The sequence below is a fragment of the Salmo salar genome, chromosome 15, assembly GCF_965601325.2.
Source record: "Salmo salar chromosome 15, fSalSal1, whole genome shotgun sequence".
Classification (NCBI taxonomy): domain Eukaryota; kingdom Metazoa; phylum Chordata; class Actinopteri; order Salmoniformes; family Salmonidae; genus Salmo; species Salmo salar.
In genome coordinates, this window is record NC_138305.1 from 112632501 (window position 1) to 112642500 (window position 10000).

At 44.8% G+C, this 10000-nt stretch overlaps 1 protein-coding gene across 1 annotated transcript in view; it reads right to left on the reverse strand.

Annotated features, from left to right (window-relative positions):
- LOC106591492 (RNA-binding protein 10) overlaps nucleotides 1–10000 on the reverse strand; it is an 85406-nt gene that overhangs the window by 59166 nt on the left and 16240 nt on the right. Inside the window, exon 4 of the mRNA XM_082961516.1 lies at nucleotides 9579–9785. Within this exon, the coding sequence (XP_082817642.1) occupies nucleotides 9579–9785 (207 nt within the window). The remainder of the gene's footprint in view (nucleotides 1–9578; nucleotides 9786–10000) is intronic.

The following is a 10000-nucleotide window of genomic DNA, read 5'->3' on the forward strand; positions in this document are numbered from 1 at the left end:
GCCTCCACATTGACTCTGTACCGTAATACCCTGTATATAGCCTCCACATTGACTCTGTACCGGTACCCCCTGTATATAGCCTCCACATTGACTCTGTACCGGTACCCCCTGTATATAGCCTCCACATTGACTCTGGACCGGTACCCCCTGTATATAGCCTCCACATTGACTCTGTACCGGTACCCCCTGTATATAGCCTCCACATTGACTCTGTACCGTAATACCCTGTATATAGCCTCCACATTGACTCAGTACCGATAGCCCCTGTATATAGCCTCCACATTGACTCTGTACCGGTACCCCCTGTATATAGCCTCCACATTGACTCTGTACCGGTACCCCCTGTATATAGCCTCCACATTGACTCTGTACCGTAACACCCTGTATATACCCTCCACATGGACTCTGTACTGGTACCCCCTGTATATAGCCTCCACATTGACTCTGTACCGGTACCCCCTGTATATAGCCTCCACATTGACTCTGTACCGTAACACCCTGTATATAGCCTCCACATTGACTCAGTACCGATAGCCCCTGTATATAGCCTCCACATTGACTCTGTACCGGTACCCCCTGTATATAGCCTCCACATTGACTCTGTACCGGTACCCCCTGTATATAGCCTCCACATTGACTCTGTACCGTAACACCCTGTATATAGCCTCCACATTGACTCTGTACCGTAACACCCTGTATATAGCCTCCACATTGACTCTGTACCGGTACCCCCCCTGTATATAGCCTCCACATTGACTCTGTACCGGTACCCCCTGTATATAGCCTCCACATTGACTCTGTACCGGTACCCCCTGTATATAGCCTCCACATTGACTCTGTACCGTAACACCCTGTATATAGCCTCCACATTGACTCTGTACCGTAACACCCTGTATATAGCCTCCACATTGACTCTGTACCGGTACCCCCTGTATATAGCCTCCACATTGACTCTGTACCGGTACCCCCTGTATATAGCCTCCACATTGACTCTGTACTGGTACCCCCTGTATATAGCCTCCACATTGACTCTGGACCGGTACCCCCCTGTATATAGCCTCCACATTGACTCTGTACCGGTACCCCCTGTATATAGCTCCACATTGACTCTGTACTGGTACCCCCTGTATATAGCCTCCACATTGACTCTGTACCGGTACCCCCTGTATATAGCCTCCACATTGACTCTGTACCGTAACACCCTGTATATAGCCTCCACATTGACTCTGTACCGTAACACCCTGTATATAGCCTCCACATTGACTCTGTACCGGTACCCCCCCTGTATATAGCCTCCACATTGACTCTGTACCGGTACCCCCTGTATATAGCCTCCACATTGACTCTGTACCGGTACCCCCTGTATATAGCCTCCACATTGACTCTGTACCGTAACACCCTGTATATAGCCTCCACATTGACTCTGTACCGTAACACCCTGTATATAGCCTCCACATTGACTCTGTACCGGTACCCCCTGTATATAGCCTCCACATTGACTCTGTACCGGTACCCCCTGTATATAGCCTCCACATTGACTCTGTACTGGTACCCCCTGTATATAGCCTCCACATTGACTCTGGACCGGTACCCCCCTGTATATAGCCTCCACATTGACTCTGTACCGGTACCCCCTGTATATAGCCTCCACATTGACTCTGTACCGGTACCCCCTGTATATAGCCTAGTTATTGTTATTTTATTGTGTTACTTTTTATTTTAAAAATGTTCATTTTATTAAGTAAATATTTTGTTAACTCTATTTCTTGAACTGCATTGTTGGTTATTAAGGGCATTTCACTGTGAGGTCTACTACACCTGTTGTATTCAGCATTTCACTGTGAGGTCTACTACACCTGTTGTATTCAGCATTTCACTGTGAGGTCTACTACACCTGTTGTATTCAGCATTTCACTGTGAGGTCTACTACACCTGTTGTATTCAGCATTTCACTGTGAGGTCTACTACACCTGTTGTATTCAGCATTTCACTGTGAGGTCTACTACACCTGTTGTATTCAGCATTTCACTGTGAGGTCTACTACACCTGTTGTATTCAGCATTTAACTGTGAGGTCTACTACACCTGTTGTATTCAGCATTTCACTGTGAGGTCTACTACACCTGTTGTATTCAGCATTTCACTGTGAGGTCTACTACACCTGTTGTATTCAGCATTTCACTGTGAGGTCTACTACACCTGTTGTATTCAGCATTTCACTGTAAGGTCTACTACACCTGTTGTATTCAGCATTTCACTGTAAGGTCTACTACACCTGTTGTATTCAGCATTTCACTGTAAGGTCTACTACACCTGTTGTATTCAGCATTTCACTGTGAGGTCTACTACACCTGTTGTATTCAGCATTTAACTGTGAGGTCTACTACACCTGTTGTATTCAGCATTTCACTGTGAGGTCTACTACACCTGTTGTATTCAGCATTTCACTGTAAGGTCTACTACACCTGTTGTATTCAGCATTTCACTGTAAGGTCTACTACACCTGTTGTATTCAGCATTTCACTGTGAGGTCTACTACACCTGTTGTATTCAGCATTTCACTGTGAGGTCCACTACACCTGTTGTATTCAGCATTTCACTGTGAGGTCTACTACACCTGTTGTATTCAGCATTTCATTGTAAGGTCTACTACACCTGTTGTATTCAGCATTTCACTGTGAGGTCTACTACACCTGTTGTATTCAGCATTTCACTGTGAGGTCTACTACACCTGTTGTATTCAGCATTTCACTGTAAGGTCTACTACACCTGTTGTATTCAGCATTTCATTGTAAGGTCTACTACACCTGTTGTATTCAGCATTTCACTGTAAGGTCTACTACACCTGTTGTATTCAGCATTTCACTGTGAGGTCTATTACTCCTGTTGTATTCAGCACATGAGATAACATTGGATTTGATTTGACTCTGAATAGCCCTCCATCAGCCCTCAATCAGCCTTCCATCAGCCCTCAATCAGCCCTCCATCAGCCCTCCATCAGCCCTCCATCAGCCTTCTATCAGCCTTCCATCAGCCCTCCATCAGCCCTCCATCAGCCCTCCATCAGCCCTCCATCAGCCCTCCATCAGCCTTCCATCAGCCCTCCATCAGCCCTCCATCAGCCCTCCATCAGCCCTCCATCAGCCTTCTATCAGCCTTCTATCAGCCCTCCATCAGCCCTCTATCAGCCTTCCATCAGCCTTCCATCAGCTCTCCATCAGCCTTCCATCAGCCCTCCATCAGCCTTCCATCAGCCCTCCATCAGCCCTCCATCAGCCTTCCATCAGCCCTCCATCAGCCCTCCATCAGCCCTCCATCAGCCCTCCATCAGCCCTCAATCAGCCCTCCATCAGCCCTCCATCAGCCTTCCATCAGCCCTCCATCAGCCCTCTATCAGCCTTCCATCAGCCTTCCATCATCCTTCCATCAGCCTTCTATCAGCCTTCCATCAGCCCTCCATCAGCCTTCCATCAGCTCTCCATCAGCCTTCCATCAGCCCTCCATCAGCCTTCCATCAGCCTTCTATCAGCCTTCCATCAGCCTTCCATCAGCCCTCCATCAGCCTTCCATCAGCTCTCCATCAGCCTTCCATCAGCCCTCCATCAGCCCTCCATCAGCCTTCCATCAGCTCTCCATCAGCCTTCCATCAGCCCTCCATCAGCCTTCCATCAGCCTTCTATCAGCCTTCCATCAGCCTTCCATCAGCCCTCCATCAGCCTTCCATCAGCTCTCCATCAGCCTTCCATCAGCCCTCCATCAGCCCTCTATCAGCCTTCCATCAGCCCTCCATCAGCCTTCCATCAGCTCTCCATCAGCCTTCCATCAGCCTTCCATCAGCCCTCCATCAGCCTTCCATCAGCTCTCCATCAGCCTTCCATCAGCCCTCCATCATCCTTCCATCAGCCTTCTATCAGCCTTCCATCAGCCCTCCATCAGCCCTCCATCAGCCTTCCATCAGCCCTCCATCAGCCTTCCATCAGCCTTCCATCAGCTCTCCATCAGCCTTCCATCAGCCCTCCATCAGCCTTCCATCAGCCCTCCATCAGCCTTCCATCAGCCTTCTATCAGCCTTCCATCAGCCTTCCATCAGCCCTCCATCAGCCTTCCATCAGCTCTCCATCAGCCTTCCATCAGCTCTCCATCAGCCCTCCATCAGCCCTCCATCAGCCTTCTATCAGCCTTCCATCAGCCTTCCATCAGCCCTCCATCAGCCTTCCAAAGTTTGCACCTTAGCAGAGAACTGCATGTCTGGTAACTCGCAGGCTGTTAATGAGTAGCAGCTATGTTAATGAGCAGCAGCTATGTTAATGAGTAGCAGCTATGTTAATGAGTAGCAGCTATGTTAATGAGTAGCAGCTATGTTAATGAGTGGCAGCTATGTTAATGAGCGGCAGCTATGTTAATGAGCAGCAGCTATGTTAATGAGCAGCCGCTATGTTAATGAGTAGCAGATATGTTAATGAGACAGGGAGAAACGATCAGTAGGTCAAATAATACATGAACCCCCCAGTCTATTCCAATGTAGATTACACAGTAACTGTCTATTCCAATGTAGATTACACAGTAACTGTCTATTCCAATGTAGATTACACAGTAACTGTCTATTCCAATGTAAAATGACACAGTAACTGTCTATTCCAATGTAGATTACACAGTAACTGTCTATTCCAATGTAGATTACACAGTAACTGTCTATTCCAATGTAGATTACACAGTAACTGTCTATTCCAATGTAGATTACACAGTAACTGTCTATTCCAATGTAGATTACACAGTAACTGTCTATTCCAATGTAGATTACACAGTAACTGTCTATTCCAATGTAGATTACACAGTAACTGTCTATTCCAATGTAAAATGACACAGTAACTGTCTATTCCAATGTAGATTACACAGTAACTGTCTATTCCAATGTAAAATGACACAGTAACTGTCTATTCCAATGTAGATTACACAGTAACTGTCTATTCCAATGTAAAATGACACAGTAACTGTCTATTCCAATGTAGATGACACAGTAACTGTCTATTCCAATGTAGATTACACAGTAACTGTCTATTCCAATGTAGATTACACAGTAACTGTCTATTCCAATGTAGATTACACTGTCTATTCCAATGTAGATTACACAGTAACTGTCTATTCCAATGTAGATTACACAGTAACTGTCTATTCCAATGTAGATTACACAGTAACTGTCTATTCAAATGTAGATTACACAGTAACTGTCTATTCCAATGTAGATTACACAGTAACTGTCTATTCCAATGTAGATTACACAGTAACTGTCTATTCCAATGTAAAATGACACAGTAACTGTCTATTCCAATGTAGATGACACAGTAACTGTCTATTCCAATGTAGATTACACAGTAACTGTCTATTCCAATGTAGATTACACAGTAAGTGTCTATTCCAATGTAGATTACACAGTAACTGTCTATTCCAATGTAGATTACACAGTAACTGTCTATTCCAATGTAGATTACACAGTAACTGTCTATTCCAATGTAAAATGACACAGTAACTGTCTATTCCAATGTAGATGACACAGTAACTGTCTATTCCAATGTAGATTACACTGTCTATTCCAATGTAGATTACACAGTAACTGTCTATTCCAATGTAGATTACACAGTAACTGTCTATTCCAATGTAGATTACACAGTAACTGTCTATTCCAATGTAGATTACACAGTAACTGTCTATTCCAATGTAGATTACACAGTAACTGTCTATTCCAATGTAGATTACACAGTAACTGTCTATTCCAATGTAGATTACACTGTCTATTCCAATGTAGATTACACAGTAACTGTCTATTCCAATGTAGATTACACAGTAACTGTCTATTCCAATGTAGATTACACAGTAACTGTCTATTCCAATGTAGATTACACAGTAACTGTCTATTCCAATGTAAAATGACACAGTAACTGTCTATTCCAATGTAGATGACACAGTAACTGTCTATTCCAATGTAGATTACACAGTAACTGTCTATTCCAATGTAGATTACACAGTAACTGTCTATTCCAATGTAGATTACACAGTAACTGTCTATTCCAATGTAGATTACACAGTAACTGTCTATTCCAATGTAAAATGACACAGTAACTGTCTATTCCAATGTAGATGACACAGTAACTGTCTATTCCAATGTAGATTACACAGTAACTGTCTATTCCAATGTAGATTACACAGTAACTGTCTATTCCAATGTAGATTACACTGTCTATTCCAATGTAGATGACACAGTAACTGTCTATTCCAATGTAGATTACACAGTAACTGTCTATTCCAATGTAGATTACACAGTAACTGTCTATTCCAATGTAGATTACACAGTAACTGTCTATTCCAATGTAGATTACACAGTAACTGTCTATTCCAATGTAAAATGACACAGTAACTGTCTATTCCAATGTAGATTACACAGTAACTGTCTATTCCAATGTAGATTACACAGTAACTGTCTATTCCAATGTAAAATGACACAGTAACTGTCTATTCCAATGTAGATGACACAGTAACTGTCTATTCCAATGTAGATTACACAGTAACTGTCTATTCCAATGTAGATTACACAGTAACTGTCTATTCCAATGTAGATTACACAGTAACTGTCTATTCCAATGTAAAATGACACAGTAACTGTCTATTCCAATTCTCCTCAACCCCCTTGTCATAACGACAGGGTACATACGCTAACCGGTAGAGCGCCAAGTGTTACGCCTAAATGCTACGGTGGAATGGTTATGTCATGACGTTGGCCTGTGGGTAAGGTTTATGACCCCCCCCCCCCATAAATACCTTTCTCCCTTCCCCTCTCTGACCCTACTGAAGGACTTGAATAGCCTGTGTTAAATATAGAGAGTCTGGGAACATCAAACAAATGGGGAAAAGGAACCATATTTTGGTAATAAAACCAGTTGGAAATATGCTTGGGAACGTAATGAGTATGTATGTCAGTTCGGTTGTCATCTGAGACATTATGACTGATGACAGGACGACATAAACTGTACCTGAGAAAGTATACACCCTCTAGTTATCAGAGTAACATGGAATTGTTATGCAATTGAAATGTTTGATATTGAAATTGTTTGTTAGGAGATGAAATGTAATTTTAGCTTCCAAATGAGAGATTTGGGTTTTCATAAGGAAAGTGCCCTGCTTGATCAGTGGCCCACCCCTGTGAAGAGGAGGGGTTATAAACGATGAAACACATCCTTCCCCCCTCTCCACTATATAAGCCTTTGACGAAAAGATAACCAGGTTGTTCCAGTACGTGAGGTCTGCAGCCTCTACGTTAGAAGGACACACATGTCAAGGACAGAACTAAGCCAACCTCGGCGTGAGCTTTGGTGGCGAATGGTATGAACTTTGAGCTTATGCACTACAGAAGTGATACTTCCTAGCCGCTGTAGACGTGGGCTAGGAAAGGACGGACGACGGATCCAGTCTAACAGACGGACGAAGATACCACCACGTATCCAATTTACCACCAGAGACATTCTTAAGAGTTTACAGGAAGATCTGTTGGCCAACCCGGCCAGCATCTACGACCAATCTACCGAAGCGCAGCTCAGAGTAAATATTTATTGCATTTTCCTTTTCCAAATGGGCGGTAATTTAGAATGCATAAGATAATGTATTTACGATAGCATAGCTGCTGTTTCTCTGTTCCTAAGTCTTCCCGCTCTTTCATTCAAGCCCAACCCCCTTTCCTTTGTGTAACCAGCCATGATACAGGTTCCGTCCACCAGGACGTTTTCTGTATGACATCATTTGTATTCTGTGTGATTAGTTTAGGTATTTAGTAAATAAATAATTAAACCCAATTTTGTATTGCTGATTCAACTTGTTAGCCAGGGTTCGTGAAGATAGCCAAGAATTTACAACTTTCATTATGAGACTGAAAATAAGACAAGGGTTAATATTGACTGCTATCGATGTAAAATATTACAAAGTATTTTAAGAGTTTATTCGGAAGATAACGGCTCTATAAACGTTCTTCCGTGGTGCCCCGACTTTCTAGTTAATTACATTTACATGATTAGCTTAATCAGGTAATATTAATTACAGAGAAATCATTTTATAAGTTAGCATGTCATATCACTTAATCCGGCATAGTCAAAGACACGACAGTTACAACACAATCACATCCACTGATCAGACACACGCACTCTTCTGCAAAGCACCTCTGTAGTCGGCAATGGCAACACATACAGTTCACGGGGACACAGGAAGGAACACGGGGACACAGGAAGGAACACGGGGACACAGGAAGGAACACGGGGACACAGGAAGGAACACGGGGAAACAGGAAGGAACACGGGGACACAGGAAGGAACACGGGGACACAGGAAGGAACACGGGGACACAGGAAGGAACACGGGGACACAGGAAGGAACACGGGGACACAGGAAGGAACACGGGGAAACAGGAAGGAACACGGGGAAACAGGAAGGAACACGGGGACACAGGAAGGAACAGCTTTCTGGGTATTGGTCCTATCATTTCCCATCGTATATATATATATATATATATCTCTCTTTCGTAGAACATTGTCCATGAAGTGCTTAGGTTACTACACACATTGGCTGTAGGAGTATTAACATTATATTTACTGTTTTTATTGTTATTATTAAGAGTGGCTGTAGGAGTGTTAACATTATATTTACTGTTTTTATTGTTATTATTAAGAGTGGCTGTAGGAGTGTTTACATTATATTTACTGTTTTTATTGTTATTATTAAGAGTGGCTGTAGGAGTGTTTACATTATAATTACTGTTTTTATTGCTACTTGCCATCTTCTGCAGCTGTCTATCTTTCAACAGCAAACAGTGACATGTTGTTTCATGCTGTGCCTTCTTCCCTGCAGAACACCAGCTTGCTCTCGCTGCTGTCTCTTCGGATTTACACTTTTCTGAACTGACTTTAGGAGACTCCAGCTCCTTCTCCCCCCAGTAAAACTGGCCTCTGTGACGTCAAGCACCAAATAAGGGCATATACGTCACGGAATTTGCCCCACGAGCGAGAACATGCACAGTTGTTACCCATCTCCCCTGTTGTTGCGATCAGCCAATAGTCCTCTCCCTCCCTCCCCCCCATTCCCTTCCCCTCCCCCCTCCCTTCCCGTTCCCTCTCTCCTCTCCCTTCCCCTCCCCCCCTCTCCCTTCCCGTCCCCTCCTCTCCTCTCCCTCCATCTTCCCCTCCCTCCTCTCCTCCTCTCCCTTCCCCTCCTCTCCTCTTCCCTTCCCACCTCCCCCCTCCTCTCCTCTCCCTTCTTCTCCACCCCTCTCCCCCCCTTCCCTCCCTCCCCTCTCCTCCCCCTCCCTCCCCCCTCCTCTCCCTTCCCCTCCACCCTCCACCCCTCTCCTCTCCCCCCCCCTTCCCCTCCCCTCCCCTCCTCTCCTCCTCTCCTCCCCTCCTCTCCTCTCCTCTCCCCCCCCTCCCCTCTCCCCTCTCCCCCCCTCCCCCTCCTCCCCTCCTCTCCCTCCCCCCTCCTCTCCCTCCCCACCTCCCCCTTCCCCCTCCCTCCCCTCCCCTCTCCCCCCTCCTCCAACACCACACACCTCGTTGGCGGTAGCGTTGGGTGGCAGCATGCGTAACATGATGATGTTGGAAGGTCGTTGGTTCTGGTCCAGAAGGTCCGGTCTGTACTCCATCAGCTCTCTCTGTTCTGGGTCCTCAGGACCGGCCCCCAGCCCCCCCCCTAGCGGCCCCGGGGCCTTTCCACCGTCCCCACCACAGTCATCCCCTGAAGAACCCATGGAGAAACCCTATGGACAGTCACATGTTACTAGCTACTACAATCAATAGTACTATTTACTACTGTAAAAACAACTACTACTTCTTCCACTACCAATAAAATTTATTGGAGAAAATATCATTTTCTAGTTTTACATCTATTATAGGTCTATAATATATTATAAACTGGGTGGTTCGAGCCCTGAATGCTGATTGGCTGACAGCCGTGGTATATCAGACAGTATAC